Raw genomic sequence first — 19,777 nt, 5'->3', positions numbered from 1 at the left:
GTGGACGCGCTTCTGAGACGCGCTTGCGCAGACGCACACACATACACAGGCACACGCGCGCGCACACACCCCGCCGCTGCCGACCCCCTCATCGCATCCGCGGCTACCTAACGCGCGCGCACACACCTCGCCACCGAGGTGGCTCTCAAGGGAGACAGACCGAAGCCGCACTGTTCGAAATTTACAGATTATATTGGCATTGTCAGCAAATGGCAGCTTGCGTTTGAACGATAGGGTATGGTGGGGGGATTAGTCTCTGCACTATGTGGTGCACAATGGAGATTAGTAAATTATATAACGATGGTGTGGGTATAGGATGGCTATGGGTACACACCCTTTAAAATTAGTGTTACGTACAGTACGATTGCATGTGCACACCCTCTTATTATTATGGTGAAACTACACTGCACACCCTTTATTTTCATGTACGAATAGACATGCGCACAACCTATATTATGTATGCTGGTACTATATGTTCATCTTAAAAATAATAATTCAAAATGCACAAAAGAAATGCACCGATGCTTATTCTTCCAGCTGAGGAGGCAAAATCATGATGCGACGGCAGGCTCTTGCAACACGCATGGAACAGACCGGGGCACGTGCAGCGATCGGGGTCTGTGGACGCGCTTCTGAGACGCGCTTGCGCAGACGCACACACACAGGCACACGCGCGCGCGCACACACCCCGCTGCTGCCGACCCCCCCTCATCGCATCTGCGGCTACCTAACGTGCGCGCACACACCTCGCCACCGAGATGCCTCTCAAGGGAGACAGACCGAAGCCGCACTGTTAGAAATTTACAGATTATATTGGCATTGTCAGCAAATGGCAGCTTGCGGTTGAACGATAGGGTATGGCGAGGGGGGATTAGGCTCTGCACTATGTGGTGCACAATGGAGATTAGTAAATTATATAACGATGGTGTGGGTATAGGATGGCTATGGGTACACACCCTTTAAAATTAGTGTTACGTACAGTAGGATTGCATGTGCACACCCTCTTATTATTATGGTGAAACTACACTGCACACCCTTTATTTTCATGTACGAATAGACATGCGCATAACCTATATTATGTATGCTGGTACTATATGTTCATCTTAAAAATAATAGTTCAAAATGCACAAAAGAAATGCATCGATGCTTATTCTTCCAGCTGAGGAGGCAAAATCATGATGCGATGGCAGGCTCTTGCAACACGCATGGAACTTGCTTGGAGTAAACAAAACCATGTCACCTCGCTACAGAAACAACTGAGATTTTGGAAAGAGGCTGCAGGACGGAGAGAATATTCTGGCCACAAAACAGGATTACACACAACTGTCCCATATGACTGCAGCTGCTCCACTGAAGACCACTCCCAGCGATGACCCCCCACACTCATCACGCCGCCCCTAAGACACACAGCCACGCCACTCCCACCATGACAGTCTCTGTCTCTCCTCACCTGCTGTCACCCTGCAGCGGCGGCTCCTGCAGACGGCCACTGCACACCTCCATCGCCGCAGCCGGTCACTGCTGCACCAGCCGCTCCCCTTCACTCCCAATCCATAGCAGCTGCCTGGCTGGCCCAGCCTCGTAGGTGTCCCGCCCCCACTTCCGGCTTCCGGGAACGAACGAACTACAGCTCCTGGCGTACCTTGGGTCTACAGCTTCCGGCGCACACTGCGAGTGCTGCCTGCGAGCTCATCAGGCCCCGCCCACTGCCTGCAGATGTTGGGAACGTTAAGGAGAATAAAATAAATCTTTAGAGTTGGACGAGCTAACAAATAAACAGGGGTAGCAGAGGCACGGATCGGTTCTGGCTCCGAGAGTCAGTGCACAAGCCGAGTCTTTAAAATATTTGGCCTTGTAATAGGGTGACCAGATTCTCAAAACAACAAGCATTTGCAATGCAATAGGTCTCGCAGTTACACGAGTTAAAGCTATTGGCATTGTAAATGACAATGCCTTTTATTTATGTTTTGAAAACGAAAACAAAAATAAAAGGCATTGTTATTTGCAATGTCAATAGCTCAAACTCACGTAAATGCGAGACCTATTGCATTGCAAATGCTTGTTTTATGTCATTCACACACACAAAGTCCCAGAGCATATGCAATCTATTTGGAGAAGGGGCTGTACTATTTTCCCTCCGCCATCTTTTATTGTCTCTTTCAACACATTCATCAGCAGCTGGTTAATTCTAACTGTTCTTACTGGCGTATGGAAATTTTTTACTGCTCTAAGGCTTATGGTCAAATTATTGTATATCCTGATGGCTGGTATTTTATGAGCCCACAGTCTGCCATAAGTGTGGCCTTTTGTTGATGATTGTCTGGGGCTCCCTTAGCAAGCAGTACAGCGGTTTCCACCATTGAGTAGAGTCTGTCGCCGTGCGCTATTTTGTTTTCACTGCTGCTCTTTGATCTATTTGTGCCTGAGTTTAGTGTACATAATGCTATCTGTCAATTTTTACTCTGTGTTGGGCTAGAAGGTCTGCTCCACACCACCCTCCACTTCACTACATCTTAATGTAAAAGCCTAAAGGGGAGGTACTTGGCAATCCGTAGTTCCTTGATAATGCTAATCACAAGGATGGCCTAATGTCCCTTGTGTACTAGAGACCCATGAGAACCGTCCTGACATAACTGTCCTGAAAACGCAACTATTGTGAAGTCATTTAAAAAAAAAAAATAGTATTTAATTTGTAGCATTTTTTTCTCATTTTCTAAGAAGGCACGCTATGGTCACAAATATATTTGTTCCCGTCTAGCGGACCCTGTTTTAGAGATTCATGTGAGTCACAGTTATCTTTATTTTTTAGACCGAGCGTAGGCACCACTTGTGCTATCTCTTCAAGATATGTTGTATACACTTTGTGGTCTTACAGCCCATTGCCTTTTCATGTGTTACTTCAATTGTCCTTTAAAAAGGCTTGCTTGCTAGTGGTTAATCTTTCCTATTTGTCCCTCCGTTTCGTCTTTTGTCTTCGTCCACGAAGCACCACCCAATTACTTGTAGCCTTACACTTGTCCCATTTTATCATCTGTTCTGCTAACTACTTTTTATATTTTTTTAACATCGCTTAACAGGAGCAGGCGCTTCGGATGTGTTTCTGTAAACAGGGCTGGAATTCTTTTTCTCATTTAGTCACATATGCAGAGCATTCCCAGACTGAGGTCAAACGTCAGGCACTGTTTTCGAGGGTGCCACGAGTTTGTTATGTGCTGCAGGCTTTCTCCGGAGTGTAAACCCATACAGGTTTTTTTTCTCTTGTCTTGTCTGTCCACCCAGTATCAGTGTCCCTTCCTTCCCATCTACCTCTCTTCCACCTCTTTGTTTCACAATTTTTGTCACGATTTCCAAAGGAGACTAGAAGAAAACAAAATGTCTGCTGTGCATATACAGCTTGAAATCACCAACTACTAACGATTCTCTGCAACATTATCGGAACACGTAGCTTGCAGAATACAAAACGTCCCACCTCGTCGATCTCCTTGCTCCTCCATTCCCCTGCCTCACACTTCTCCTCAATCAATCAATCAGAGTTTGTATAGCGCAGCTACTCAGCCGTGAGGGTCTCAAGGCGCTGGGGGCAGTGCTTTTTAAGGTTTTCTCTTATGATTTCAATTTTCTGGTTGTAATGAATTTAATTATTAACGCAAATAAATATATCTATCTATGATTTTATTTACTTAAGTTCCTGTAATTTATGTGTTAAGTGTGCACAACTAAATAAAATGGCATTTGAGTGATGTTAGCTTCTGGGCAAGTCTGCCTCGTGTTTTATGGGTGAGCATATCTGCTTGTAATTATGCCTGTTTGTTGTCTATTTGTATGCTGTACCATTCATTTGGCTAATATGTACATCTCTTACTTTACTACAAAGAGACCCAGGGTGAACGTGGGTCTTACAAATACACATGTTATTTATAATAAAGCCAGATCTCTACTCTTTGTGAATGCTTGTTAAGTGCAAACTTGCTCCTGAACCACACTCCTGTTTACACTCACCAGCGTCAGATTTACACTGATTGGAACCCTCAGAAAAAGTTTCTTTTGTCTGTTTTGTGAAGAGAATTTTCTCTGGGGAGTGATAAGCTAATGGTTTTGGGAAGATGTGTAATCGGGGTTCTACCCTGCCCACCAGGGATTAGCCTGATATTTTATAATCTCTTGAAATTCCCAACAGTTTTATTTAGTGCCTTTGATCCTTGTTATGGATGGGTGAGAATGAGGTGAGGTGTTTACTGCACCTGTTGGTGTTAATTAGTTTAAATAATTTTTGTTTGTTTCATTAAATAGACCTTAGTGCAAAAGGGGCAGGCATATAATACAGATCATAAATGATGTACACTACATATACAGCAATTTGCTTTAAAAAGGTACTCAGATAATTGTAATAAATAGATTGAAAATTTAGGTTAAAAAGGAGAAATACCCGGATAACTATAATTTACAGTTTAAAAGTTCTATCAATATATCTCATATGACCTGCGTACACAAGCATTCAATCGTATTCCAACTACTGTATATTTCATACATATCTTAGGTCTACTAAAATTAGTGCAATAAAACATCAATCCCCCATCCATAGTTGTCCATAATCAAGCAAAGCAGTCCTAAATAAGTGTCAAAATATTCCACATGGAAAATTATGTCACAGTAGTACCCATTATCACCCAATTTATCAGAATTAAACTAGATTTCCCTTCCCTTACCTGCAGTGATTCAGGGAGCTATTCGATGAATCTGTGTTTGCTTCTGAGACCAACAAACTATCCGCCAGGTTTTCCCACACTTTAACCCTTTCAACTTTCCCTCACCCTCTTTTTATCTCACAAAACAACAAAGCACTTTCCAAGCTTACCCATTTAACATTTTCTAGTAATTTAAGGACCATGTGCTGATTTCCAGTGCATAGTCAATTCTCGTTTTGCCAAAAACAAACTTAGGTCAGTAAATCTAGTTGCAGTTTTATCATTTTTAGGATGAGGGTACCCCCCTAGAAGGCAGACCAAGGGTGTGCAAGGGATACCACTCAAGGTTATTCCATTAATATATTCTATCACTTCCTCCCAGAACACTACTAATGAAGGGCAGGACCATACCATGTGGAACATTTCTGCCCCCAACTCCCCACATCTATGGCATTTTTAATCCTGCCAGGTGTAAGAAAAGCTCTATGCAGGATATAGAAAATAATTAATTTGAACCTAGCATTTCTAGAAACAGTTGGTATGTGCGCTACAATGCTATCCCAGTCCAAATCATAGATTTGGAGCTCTACGTCTCTCTCCCATTTTATTTTCAACTCAGCAAGAGGAGAAAGAATATTTGCATGAATCGCACAATATAGATATGAGACTGCTCATACACACCCTGTTGTTGTACAGAGCTGTTTACACACCTGATGTGTGGCAGATTCAGCATCTCCATTTCTCCAATAATTCCTTATTGTTACAACCAATGCCCTATGTGCTAAAAATTGTCCTCTAGGGATATTAAATTCTTAAGCCAAATCTTCAAACGTAAGCAATACTCCATCCCGATATAGGTCTCCCACACGGTTAACCCCAAAGGTAGTTCATCTTTCAATCCCTGCTAATGGGCCATTATCTTCATCCATTTTAATGGTATATCACGTGAGTAGGGTACCTGGACTCTGGTTTGCTGCAGGCAACGTTGCCAGCACTACTTTCTCACTAGCAGCTCTTCAGAAATTGCTGGCAGTCTCCGCCGATGAAGCAAGAAGACTTTCAATAAGTTCTGCAAATCAGGCAGGCAGTGAGCCAATAACACCCTCCCCAGGGTTCATTTGACAGCAAACCCACCTTTTTAACCATTGCAGTTGAGCCGCCAGATAATAAGATTCAAGATTAAAAGCTGCCAACCCTCCATCCATTACAGGGCGCTGTCATTTTATTAGTGCTACTCTACGCCTACTTGTTCCCCAAAATAATTTCTGAAGTAGGGATTTGAATTCCCTAAATAATTGGCGAGGCACCACCAATGGCAACGAGTTAAAGAAATAGGGCAATCTTGGTAGCGCCACCTTCTTAGCTACCGCTATTCTTCCAGACACATATAATGTTAAGCTCGTCCAAAAATTAATACTAGTTCTAAATGTTCTAACAGCGGCTCCAATATTCCCTTCTAATAAATCTTGCTGGCTGTGATATATTTTTACAGCTAAATATTTAATGCAGGTCGGGCTCCAATTGAGCCCATGTAAATTTAGGGGCTGTGCGGCATCTCGGCAAAGTAGAAACAAGTGAGTTTTTGCCAATTAATATGTAGCCCAGATACTATACCAAAGCGGTTTAATAAGGCTATACAGCCCCTGCACCAGTTAAATACCGCTACCCTGGGGAGCAGTAAAAACTTCATATTCCAAGTTATTGCGCCAGAGATGAACATACCGAGCAGATGTGGTATTTCATTCTCCAAATTCCGCCTGTTTTGCATCTTTTCTATACATTTTGCCCACATAAATTTCAGCAGGTTTCTTTTGCTGAAATTTGTCAGGGGGTTATTGTGGGATTAGCAGTAAAAACTCAACTTTTGAAAATTCCCAATGCGGTAATTAGTGCATTACCTATAGTTCATTGTTGAACGTCTAGGTTTTGCCATTAACTAAGCCGGACCGTAGTTCATTCCACATCTTGCAATAATTGAAACTTGACAAAGAAACCTTTTCGGGTTCCAAATAGTGTCTGAGTCCTAGACCCGATACCTTGAAGCAACCGAGGTTTCTAAAATGGACTCTAAAGCAGCTTGTTCACTGGGCAAAAATTTATTTTTCATATTTTAGTATAATATTAACCATCAGAAATAGCGTGCCTCGTTAAAACACTCACTTCAAAAGAGAATAAACATTTCAAAGCCAGTAGATGTAGCCTTGAACGTTGTACGATGCTTATTTTTTTTTTTTAAATTGCAGGCAAATGCCAGAAAAAGAAAAAGATAAATAAATTGAAAAAACTAGACATGGTTGTTAAACTCTGCACTAACTTTTTTTAAATTTAAAAACGTTCACTTGGGTGGCCATTTATTAGTGATGTTTTAAAAAAAATATCAAGACTCCTTGTGCCATGCATTTTATCAAAATGATATTTCTAAGGGAGACCAGAATAAATCAATATATAACCAAGTGCTCACATCGCTTGAAGTTACAATTTTACCTAAACACTTCATAACTTTAAACTGAGACAGAAAATAAATCGCCATTCAATGAGAACCAAAAGTGTTGGTAAAATAAAAAGATGGTGGTTAAAAATAATATAGAAAATAAATAAAATACGGAGCACACCTAAAACCAGATTTGTCATTGAAGTCAAAGGAACTGTTTTTTATACGGAAATAAACAAGATGTACTGGGTTTGGGCAGTTATTAAAAGTGAAGGGACCCAGGGGGTAAGGTGGGCTTATCCATTGCCTCATGCTGTATGCTATGGTGGGCGGAAACAAAAGGTAATTGACAATTTTACAGACCTTTTTTTTTTTTATTATTATTCAGAGAGGTATTGCATGTATATTTACATCCATGACTTATTCATTCATTATACAATATCAATTACTATCATTGCCATCAAAATAAATACTTGTTACAAATATAGATTCAGAAAATGACAGATCCAAAATACATATAGAATTAATTTTACACCGATAACTCATAGTCCGAATGCATTTAGAATAAAGAAAAAAAAAATACAGATCAGACATTAATGCGAAGTTCGTTATCACCATAATCTAAACACGTTACCGTACACTGGACAGCCACTTTGTTATTGGGGACCAGAGTTTCATTCCCCACTTTTTGGCCTGATGACCCTTACATTCATATAGTGCCTGTTCCAGTTTATATATGGCAATTAAACGGGCCAGACACTCGTGGAACCTAGGGGGCTCTGGATCCCTCCATCTAGTCGCTATTAATAACCTGATAACAGTGACTAAGATAAATACGATACTGGTCTGGCCTTGATCCAACCTTACATTGTTATCATACCCTACCATCATGAGCGAGGGGGTTATGACCACACTTTTGCCCAAAATCTTCTCCCAAAATGTTGCCAATTCCATTTTTAGCTGGTCTAACTTTAGACAGCCATAGAACATATGTATCTCCTCTGCTGGTCCAATCCCACACCTAGGGCATTTGTCATCCTCCCGTTTGCCCCAATTAAATAGTTTAGCAGGGGTAAAATATAGGTTAAAAATAGTTTTGTAATGTTGCGCCTTTAGATTCGCTGATAAAAGCGCTTTCTTTGCCAGCAACAATGACATATCTATGTCTACATCTTCATTCTCTAATCTGCTGGCCCATTTCATCTCCATTTTCTCCATAACATCAGGGGCTTCCTCCTTCATAATACCATATAGGTGTTTTATTTTACAGACAGATCTCCCCATAGTCTCAAACAGTAGGATTTTGGCACTTGAGATCGCCTGCCTTCGTTTACCAAAGAATCCCTTAATTTGTAGATATTTAAATTAATGCCTATCAGGGATTCCATACTTTCTCTGCAACTTGGGAAAGAGATATAGTTGATCTATTGGCTGAATATCTCCCACTATCCTTAGGCTGAGTTGTTCCCATTGATTCCCAATAGCATCATAGAACGCTGGGGGACATAAGGATGATCTTCAAATAGGTGTATACCTTGTAACTTTCTCTATAATCATGTGTTTTAGAATTTTTCCCCATATTTTCCATGCGTTCCTAATGATTTTAAATCGTACCTTTTTGAAGTAGAGCAACAACGCTCTAGCCCCTTCCCCAAGTGCCAGCTCATAAATTGTTGGGAGACCCTCAACCCCTGCGACTCTATCTCTACCATCGTTTTCAAAGAAGAATATATTCATATACTGAAGTGATGCTGTCCAATGATAAAAAGTAAGATTAGGAGCAGCCCAGCCGACTCGTTATTTCCGTAAAGTAAGACATTTCAGGGATCTCCTAACCTTACCATATTGCCAGATGAAATTACTAAATACAGAATCTAGTTTTTTTATTATTGACCCTTCGATTTTTACTGGAAGTGCCCTGAATAGATACAATATCTTGGGAAGCATTACCATCTTGAGAACATTAATGCTCCCTATGATGGTCAAATGCAATGAGTTCATCCGCCTAAGGTCCGAGGCTGTTTTATTCATCATTGGATCAAAATTAATTTGTGTGATCTGACCTATATCCGAGCTAATCCTAACCCCAAGGTAGATGGCCATAGGTGCTCAACCACTATCCTGAAAAATAATATTTTCAGTACATATTATTTGAGTCTTAGACTTGTTTAGTAGATACCCCGACTCCTTTCCAAATGTGATAGCCATGGCTTCTATTTCCTTAATTGCCTTCTTTGGGTTAGATGTTAATACCGCAATGTCATCTTCAAAGGCTAGTACTTTAGTTTCGAACCCTTGAGTTACCGCCGGAATAATGGCCTGATTTTCAATAATCTGTTAGATGAACGGATCAATGTATTGGACAAATAAGATTGGGGGGCAGGGGCACCCCTGCCTTGTTCCCATTGCCACTCTTACAATATCAGATTCTTTGCCTATCAACTGGAGCTTCACATGTGGTGCCCTATACATTGCTTTGATTGCAGTAATGACCCAAGGGCCAATTCCCTTAGCTGCCAAAACTCCCATGCCACTCGATCGAAAACCTTTTCTGCATCCAGGAGGATCCTTGGTGATATCAAACAATGCCACTACTCACCTTACGTGAGCTGTAGTGTCTCTGCCAGGTACAAAGCCACGTTGCCAAGGCGATACGAAACTGGCTATGACACCCCCCGAAAGCGATTTGCCAAAATGTTTGAATACATTTTGGAATCCGCATTAATTAGAGAGATGGGCCTATATGAAGTAGGCTTATCAGGTAGCTTGTCTTTCTTTGGGAAGATAACAATATTGGTACCTCTCAAAGAAACTGGCCGGTTTCCAGAATATTGTACCCCTAAAAACAGATCCAGAAGCAGGGGGGGTAGCTCTACTTGAAATTTTTTGTTGAATTCTGATGGTAACTTATCAGGACCTGCTGCCTTTCCCGAGGCCAGTTGCTGTATTGCTATTTGTACCTCATCCAATGCCAGTTCGGATTCCAGCCTATCCCTCTCATACCCCCCCAGCCTTCTGTACTCTTCGTTTTGCAACCTCACTTGTGAGCTTCCCTGAGGGCCCTGTACCTCCTCCGTATCAAGGTCTTGATAGAATGTATGGAACACAGTAACTATATCCGCCAAGTCTGTATATGAGACCCCTCCACTTGTTATTAAAGATATCTGGCTCTTCATCGATTTCTGTCTCGTCTTTAGAGCGAGAAGTCTCCCAACTGTTTCCCCATACTCATACCTCTCAGCCCTATGGGTCTGATACCTTGCTGCTGCCTTTTGGGAGTAGTACGAGCCTATCTCTGCTTTGGTCACGGCAATATCTAACTGAGTTGTGGCCACATCCACCCCCACATTATCTTACCCAGATGTTCTCTTTCTAAGTCCCGTAGCTTGGTTCGCAATTGCTTACTCTTCAGGTCTTGTTGTTGTTTTTTGTATGAAACAAAGCTAACCGTCTCTCCCCTTAGTCCTGCCTTGAACGCATCCCACACCATATTGCGCGATGCACTATATCTATTCATGTTAAAGAAATCTATTATCCACTTTTTTAAATGACCGACAAATTCCTGATCTACCAACAACTTCCGATCATACGTCCATTGGTACGACTGCATTTGTATTTGCTGCATTTTTACCGCCAAAGTCAAGGGATTATGATCTGACATTAATTTCGGTAATATTTCTATCCCTGCCCCACCCAGAATCTGCTTTGAAATAAAACAATAATCCAACCTGACATATTTTCTATGTGGGTAAGAAAAATAGGTGTATCCAGGGTCAGAAGGAAACCTAGAGTCCCATACATCCGTTAATCCCTGACTTTTCATTAATGATGCCAAGTCTCTGTATACTTTAGGCTCCCGTCCTTGATAACTGCTTGACACCGAACTGCCTACACCTAAATGGATATTAAAATCTCCACACATAATCAAGGGGGTAGGCCAGGATGGCAGCTCAAATTCCAGATCTTCTAATATCTTTGGCTCATCCTGATTTGAGCCATAAACCGTTCTTATTGTTATTCCCGACTCTAGTTCTGCCAGAGCCCATCTGCCACCAGCGTCACCCAGTCTCTGTTTAGCTGATCCTATTTTATTCTTGGCTAAAATGGCCACCCCTCTGATGTTGGAGGTTTGAGAAGAACAGGCCATTAGGGAGTACCCCTTTACCGTGATTAACCCCCTCTCATCCCATGGTATGTGTGTCTCTTGGAGACCGATAATATCCGTATTGATAGATGTTATCAACTCCATAGTCCTAGACCGCTTATTCCTATCCACTAAGCCCCCTATGTTAACGGAGCAGATAGTAATCTTACCCATTTGGTCTGAATGAGTGATCCTTCTTAGTTTTCATACCAAACCTCTTCCCCCTCCGACCCTGGAGGTAACGATTTATTCCAATTTAGGTCACTGTCCTTAATAGTTTTACTATTTTGCTGTAAAGTCTTGCTAATTACCTCTCTGAGTTTTTCCACCCCATTTCCCCCTCCCCCCAACCCGGAAAGGGACAATTTTACAGACCAAAGGATGATGCTCTTTGTCCGAAATCCCATGTAAGTGGATGTATTATGTATGATTTTTTGGGAGAAAGACACCTCTGGTGAGACTTTTAAAGCTGGCTCAAAGAGCCAGACCTCACGTGAGGGAGTGCAACCTGAATCATTGTGCCACGCAAAAAAGCTTTCCTCATCGACCCTTTACCAGACATAATAGGATTATTTAAAGTTCTCAGCAAGGAGTCCTCATATACACTGATATCTCACTGTAGTTCCTATGGCAGAGCATGCCCATCATTCATGGCAGGCAGAGAACTTTTTCATATTACACAGCGCAAGGGCGCTCCATCAAATTTGCCAACGCAATGTTTTGTTGCATTTGTGAGCAGCACTTTTAATCATGTATGTGAACGAGATGCCATAATTGATTTAGCCATGTATTGCTGCTGACAATTTTCTTGTTTCTCCATGTTAACTACCTGGAAACTTCCAAGCCCAACGGTTTTGGGGTGGGCTGTGCCGCAGTGCAAAAGAGCAGGGTTTTTGGCCAGGATTAAAACCGGACAACTAGCCATCCGTGCTTTCCTCCTTCCCCCCACAACCCCCCCCCCCCGCGCCCGGTGACGTGACGAGCAGGTGAGCGGTGCTGGTAGTAGAGCCGCTCAGTTGAGGGTACCTTGAGCCATTTTATCGATATGGCGCATTGACCCACTCAGCCCTTTGGTGCACACTTAAGTCTGTGTGCAGAGTGGGACAGTATGCTGTATTACAACAATTGCACTTTTCCTAGTACAGGTGCAAACTTGCACGTGCACTGGGAACAGTGCATTAATGAAAGAGGAAGTGCTGGTCTGTCTTTCACTGCAGGTGTCCGCACAGCTTGCGTTTGAAAGGGGAGCAGACACCGCCTTCCTTTGCCAATGAGGGAATGCCCTCTTGACATCACGCCAGTGCACTTGAAATGCGTGTTTGATCTGTGTTACAGAAAGGGCGTCAACTGCGCCTGCGACCACTTCTGTAATACCAAAGTGTCTGGGGGGTAGAGAGGTGCTTAGAAAGTGGGTGCATACTCTTGTTGCACCCCTGGGCACTTAGGGTAAGACGGCCCCTAGTATGGCTACTTTGGCACAAATTCCCGCTTGTCTCTTCCTGCCTTAAATATTTGCTTCTACATTGCTGAGGAGTGCATACAAAATACTTTTTTTCCTACATTTCCATCCCTTGGCACACACGTACGCACACTGCAGTTAGTAGCAAAAAGTTATGATTTGAAATTGGGTATATACACCTTCAAGGAAGCTCACTCAGTCCATACATTTTGCCAAGAGCTCTTCCTTGGAAGGGTGAAGGTCCACGCTGTATATGTTTAGCCAATTTGCATTCCTCAGAGGGAGAACGTGGCTACTGTACATAGCACCAAGAGATTGATCTTCCTTTAAAGAAGGTGGCAATGCTATAGAAAAAGTCAATATCGACATACGTCATGGAGGAAACCTAAGGATGTGTATTGGTTTATGAAAATAGGCATACGGACAGGAAATCGGTACATTTGAAAGTACATTATGCACTCTCATAAGAACTATTTAGTTCCATGGAAAGATAGAGTTAGATGCAATTTTCATCTCTTGACTGGGGCTTCTCAAACATCCCAGTTGGAAAAAAAAATCACTAATATTTCTAGTGATTTGGGATCATAGCGGTGCCTTCAGACTTTCGATATGTTTCTAAATTATGGGAGATCAGGTTGCGTTTTTAGAAAAGTGGTTTCTGGTCTGGAACTATGCTTGTTCGTTAGATATATTTTCTGCCTGTGGCAGTGCTTCTAATTCTGTTGATGTTGTCTTAAATCATCGCAAAGGTCATTTTTTGGTTCTCTCCTATTCATGTGGGGCTTATCATAGAATTAGAAAAGGAGAGGGAATTTTGGAAACGTCACCAGTCACTCCAGTTGACCTTTGGGATTCTGAAAGGAAAGCCTCCTGGGGTACCCACGTTGGTCCTTGGCCTTCTCTTCCCCACTACTTCCTCTGAAAAGCATTGGCGTTAAATTTAGGAAACTGTAAAGGTTTTTAGTTTTTTTATGAAATGATGGCCCCAGCTTACCCATAGCCAAACTGCAAGTTTATTTATGTGCTAGGTACATTATAAAGACGTACCATGTTCAAAGGGACGTTTTTATGTGTAAATATGGGTAATGGCTGTAGTTTTTTTTTGGTGTTTTTAATACTTCCTCCCAGTTCTTAGTTGTTAATTTGTGGTTGCTGTAAGAATGCAGTAAAAGGCATTCATCAAGAGTTGGGCGGAGACACTAGTGTCTTTTCACTTTGTTTGTCCGAGCTCAGGATTTGAACCTGTGTTGCCAGACGCGAGGTCACTGAAAGGCAGTCTGCACTTATTCTGCCACTGTCGTCCCTATTACTAGTCTACTGTCATTTTGCAAATCGTAGCACAACACTAAAATGTTTAACTTGTGATCATTCTCTCCCGCTCGTTTTTCTTTCTGCAGGATTGCCACTTTACAATTCGCGGAGGGAGGTTAAAAGAGAATGGGGAATACCAGCTTCCTGTGGTCGTCCTTATGCTGAGTCTGCCCAGTTCCACTCGAAACACGCCAACATTATTGACTCCTGGAATGATGGAGAACCTCTTCCATGAAATGGGCCATGCCATGCATTCCATGCTTGGGCGCACGCGCTACCAGCACGTAACTGGTAAGGATTAATGACTGTGGGGCATTATTGGGAAATTATGTGGGGTGGAGTGGGAGAAGCCTATATTTTTTGGGGTTGCATGACTTTTTTTTTTTTTAAAGAACCTATTGGACTAACGCATGCATACTGTGCTGGGCTAGCCAGTGTTGGCTACATGTCATTTCCCAGTGGGCTGGTGGTCTGCATGCTGTATTTTTTAAGGCCCACCATCCACTGCATTGATCTCTCCGTGCCACACTCCTGCCAGTCAAGGCTGGCACTGGTCCTTCTACTTGCACTCTTCAAATGACTACCTGTAAAGCCAATATCACACCCAACGAGCCTCAGGCAGTGAACATGTGTGGCCTTAGACAATGTACAAAATTAGCACAGAAGGTTTAACCTTGAGATCCGCGTGGCACCATTGTGGAAGTTCTGTGTGACGTCACTGCTCACTGCCATTTCTCAACTTTTATTCTGTTTCCTATTGTAGGTGACATTAGAGACTCCCACAAGTACTCTCAGGCTTCAACAAGTATCTCACAAGCTGTGTGTAGCTCTCTAGCTTCCTGTTAGTAGCTCTCCTGTGTCTAGTCCACCCTACTAAATTAAAAGCTTTTGCTTGGCTGGATATATGTCCGAAACAAAAAGGTATGCATTGGAGATTAAAATGTGTGAATATTCAGAACTGATAAGCTAATTTCTGAATTTCCAGAACTAATTTAAAGCTGATATTTGAGTGATAAATCATGTGGTGTTGAGGAGGTTTATTGCCAATATTACTACCTTTGTGCCTGGGGCATTTAAGCTTTGGCCGTTCTGTATTACCCACGTAAGGCATTCCAAAGTTTTACATTACTGCTGGCAATCTTGTCTGAAACAGCAACAAGGCAGTGGATGGAATGCTTGAATTAATCTCAGCCACTGGCAATTGCTCCGGGCCACATCCCAAGCAGTTGTTTTTCGCCCACCATGCCACCTCAGTTTGGACTCCGTCGTATGCCAATCAGCCTTGAGCCAGCTCCAGTCCAACCTAAACGTCCAAGACAGATTGGGATACGGTCCTGAGTAATTACTGGTGGCTTAGATGAGTGCAAGCATTCCATCCATCCCTTTTTGTATACTTTAGTAAGGCAATCCTGCGTGATACACTGAGGTGATCACGATGGATAATTTTACATAGTAGAGTGATGTAATATTGTCTGATGTGGTCACTATTACATCACTAATGAGAGCTCGGGATGTTTTTTATTGATCATAAGTAGCTCCTATTGCAGAAATGCTTGGAGACCCCTACTATTGATGCTTCCCATCAGACTATGTACTTCTAAAGCTACAGCATGTTGTTTGAGGCACAACAGTGTGGATTTCCGGCATGCGCTAATATGGGCTGTTGCACAAATTCATTTCACTTCCTGATTTTCTAGCTCTAGCCTAGACACTGTTGTTGTAGTCCAAGCGTGCTCCAGGCAAACAGTATATGTACTGTTGTTTTTGCCCCACAAAAACCTATTACAAAGGATAGTAGTATTCTTTATGTAATGCATCTCAGGTTTTCTGGGTCTCCCTTGATAGCATACCTGTCCCTCAGGGTTCACCCCAACCACTATTGTAAGGTGATAATCATACAGGTAGTATTAGGGTAATGTCAGGCAGGTGTTTGGTTAGTGGATGCTTGATCAGTACTATTCAGTCACATGTTGCATTGGATCTTAACTATTCAGTCAGCCAACTGACACCCCCTCCATGTAGTGTGCCCCAATAACGGCCCAATCAAGTTAAGCTTAGCTAAATGCCTGTATGCTCCATTTAGCAGTGTATGTGTGAGATGTTCCTAGTAGGCTATGTTTACATTGTGAACCCCTCTGTAGATTGGTCGTCTGGGATGATTGTTCCGTACACATACATTTGTCATAAAGATGTGTGGCTGCATTAATTACCATTTTGGAGTACTCAGACAGAGAGCCAATCCAGTCACACAAACATGCTTGTGCTTTTCTTTTACTTATAGGACACTGTACTTTTGTCTTGTTTGTTTATACGCTAACAACTGGTGGTTAAAGCGGATACTTGGAAGAATACAGTGCTGTATGGCTACAGCTACTTTCTACACACAAGTGTATTAAGTCTCATTTGTATAAAGAAGATCTCAAATATTTGTAATTTGTAATAGTGTTTCTATTCTACGAGGGAAGATAGTGAGGGGTGCAAGGAAAAAGAGACAGAGAAAGAAGGGGCGAAATAGAAGTAATAAGGTGGCAGAAGGAGAGAACCATTCTAAGTCAAGTCAAGTTTCCCAGAGTCCCTCGGGTCGTGGTTTCTCTTGCTCACTCAGTATATCAATTGCATGGACTAGTATGAACCAATTAGCAAGGGCTTTTTCTTCTTGATGGTCCATGGTACATCTATGGGCAGCACCTTTGCGCCTAGCATAGCGTGTCTGTACATGGGCCAGTTTGAAGATCAACACATCTGGCCCACAAACCCTTACTCTGATAACATCTGTAAGTGGTTTAGATACATCGACGACATCTTGGTCATCTGGAAGGGGGACAAGTCAATTCTGAATAATTTTCTCAGTTGGATGAACCAACTAAACCCACACTTACACTTTACCATGACCACAAACAGTGAAATGGTCTCATTCCTGGATGTTAAGTTCATCGCCAGGGGAGGCACCCTGGTCAGTTCACTTTACACCAAGCCCACAGACAGAAATAGTCTGTTACATTTTGACATGCCCTGAGGGAGAACTTACCAGTCGGCCAGTTCCTCCGATTCCGCAGAACTTGTACTAACTTAAGACTACAAAAAAGAAGCAGAAATATTAACCACGAAGTTACAACAGAAGGCCTAGCCAAAAAAAATCATTGAAAGAGCCAATAAAAGATCACGTAACACCCCCCAGGAGGCCTTATTTGAATCCCACAAGTAACCAGAAAAGGACAGTTTGATGTGCGTCACAACTTATAATTCCTGGTCTAATGACATTAAGAAAATCATCGACAAAAAATGGTCGGTTTTAACATTAAAGAAACTCACGTCTGAGAAACCGATGTTTTTGTTTAGGAGAAATAAGGTTCTAAGAGACACACTTATACACACTAACACACATAGACCAAAGACTCCTAACCAACTCACACTTTGGAACAACCCACCAGTTACAGGTCACTATACATGTGGGTCATGTGTGGTGTGTCCCCTGACAGAACACACCAAACAAATCGATCTTGGTATGACATATCTGTGGGAACAAAGTTCACATACTAATTGTACAGCGTGGTGTATGTTATCAAGTGCCAATGTCAGTTGATGTATGTGGGCATGACCAGCAGGAAAATAAAAATACGGATAAGCGAGCACAGAAGCACAATTAGGCGGGCAATCGCGGCAACCAAACTTACTGCCCACTATCTAGAAAAAAAGCACAGTGACACAGGCTTCAAATGGACGGTCATTGGCACTAGTAACCTTACTAATAGACTGTTAGAGCGAGAACAACAATGGGTCTACCGATTGAAGACCCATATAACTGGACTTAATGATTCCATCCCTTGGAACCTACTTAATAAAAGATGATTCCAGTACTTCACATCTTAAAACACACTACGATTCGCAGTTCATCAGTATGAGTAGTGTAATGCAGTACACATACCACTGATCCAGCTCGCACCCTGTGTAAGGTTTAATTAGTAACAAAACAGCACAGCGCATACACGTCATTATTATTTTTGAGTGTAAGAGCAGAATTACTGTCCTTGCCCTAATTTAAACGTGCAACCTTATATTTCTACAGGCATTCACGATGAGTACTGGGCCATAAAAATTACAGGATATAGCGCTATAGATTGTTTGCCCTTTTACCAGGGCATCACTGACCCACAGTGACCATGCATCTCAATAACGTTATCCATGGGTTGAATACCTTGCCGGTTCACAAGAATAACGGAACAAAATATGACTTTCGGTCTGCAGGCGATAACAATAACTTAGAATCCCATCCTATGGCGTGTGGCAGAGAATGTATTTATGTGCCTCTTTTAATTTCAATTTTATTTTTACATTTACTTTTGACAATTGTGGCACTCGCGATCGGGACGATAGCCGGTGGTAGGAACCACAGTTCCCAGCATCCATCCGATACGTATGACGCTATTTGCATGCGTCCCACTTACTACGCGCGATTTTGACCGCACCCAGTATGCGGAGTGATCAGCTTTCCTGCGCTCGGGAGGTACATTTAAGCTTCTTCCTCTGTTTGTTCCGAGCAAAATCCCGGGGACCCGCACCGAGTAGGTTGTAGAACGGGGCAGGACCCTTGATATTGTAAGTAGCAGTGGCCATTGTCCACGACTTACTTTAACACAGGTACGTGCGCGTCCGCCATGACATGTGCATTGCTGGTGTCTATAAAACCCTTGTATTTGTTTTGTTTTTGTTTTATGTTTTTTCTTGTTGGGCATCTGTTATCGCCACGCAGTGTGTGACTACAGGGCTACCCTTTGAAGCCGTGAGGTGCCCGGAGATGAGCTTCCTCTGCCACAGCGGGGTAAGGGGTACAGGGTTAATGAGTAGGAAGAATGGCTAAACACGGCGACTGATAGCAGCATTGTGCTGTTGAGTGTGAGTGACACGGGTTGACTTCACTTTGGTTATGCACACACAAGAATGTGGATAATGACAGTATGCGACAATGATCGCCACAACACCATATTTTGCCACCTATGTGAGTGTGGTAAAACTAAACAAGTGTCATAATCACATACCAAGTAGGGATGATTGAGGATGTGTTTTTCACATCGGGTTGACAACACAGGTGCATCGGTAAGCACATCACACTTGGGAAGCATCTATATGTATTCAATGAATGATACACTATGATTTTCTTTCTTTTTTGTGTTTGTATTCACAGATGGAGTGAAAAGATGAATTAAAAAACATAAATGATCTTTTAATAAACAGTAAGGAGCAGCTATCTGCCCTTATATAAACAGTAGTATAGGGAATCTCCTTCTGCATTTTCCAGGGAGGGTGGTTTGTTGCCCTGAAAAAAGTCCAGGACCATATAGGACTGAAACATGTTGACATTAGCGTCGTAGGACCATAATTACTCCCATTGACCCCCCTTTTAATAACCCTAGCAGATCCTAGAATAAAGGAATACCGGGATCTGCCTGCATTTTTTAATCTTTAATTCCCTCTGGTCATATAACCAAGAGCTCCCTGAAATACGGTCGAGCCCACCCTGACTTTTAGGCGTCAGGGTGACCCAATGATGAAGCATGACACCACTAGGGTGTGTGGGGATAATTAAAACAAAAGGAATTGTTTCCTTCCCCACTCGCTAGTGGGTCTCTTCACAATAGGACTTCCCATTGGTACCTTATCAGGGTCTATTATAGAATAACCTCCCCCACTGGCACAACATCACTTCGGACAGGTGGGTATTGCAGATAGTCTGAAGGGGCTACGCTCTC

The 19,777-nt window shown here is 42.4% G+C and overlaps 1 protein-coding gene across 1 annotated transcript in view; it reads left to right on the top strand.

The window, feature by feature from the left end:
* The window catches only part of MIPEP (mitochondrial intermediate peptidase), a 596,799-nt gene that overhangs the window by 218,523 nt on the left and 358,499 nt on the right, over nucleotides 1–19,777 (top strand). Inside the window, exon 13 of the mRNA XM_085621596.1 lies at nucleotides 14,117–14,321. Within this exon, the coding sequence (XP_085477722.1) occupies nucleotides 14,117–14,321 (205 nt within the window). The remainder of the gene's footprint in view (nucleotides 1–14,116; nucleotides 14,322–19,777) is intronic.

This window comes from Triturus cristatus, chromosome 8 (assembly GCF_964204655.1).
Source record: "Triturus cristatus chromosome 8, aTriCri1.1, whole genome shotgun sequence".
Lineage (NCBI taxonomy): Eukaryota > Metazoa > Chordata > Amphibia > Caudata > Salamandridae > Triturus > Triturus cristatus.
This window is presented reverse-complemented; position numbering and strand designations above follow the sequence as displayed.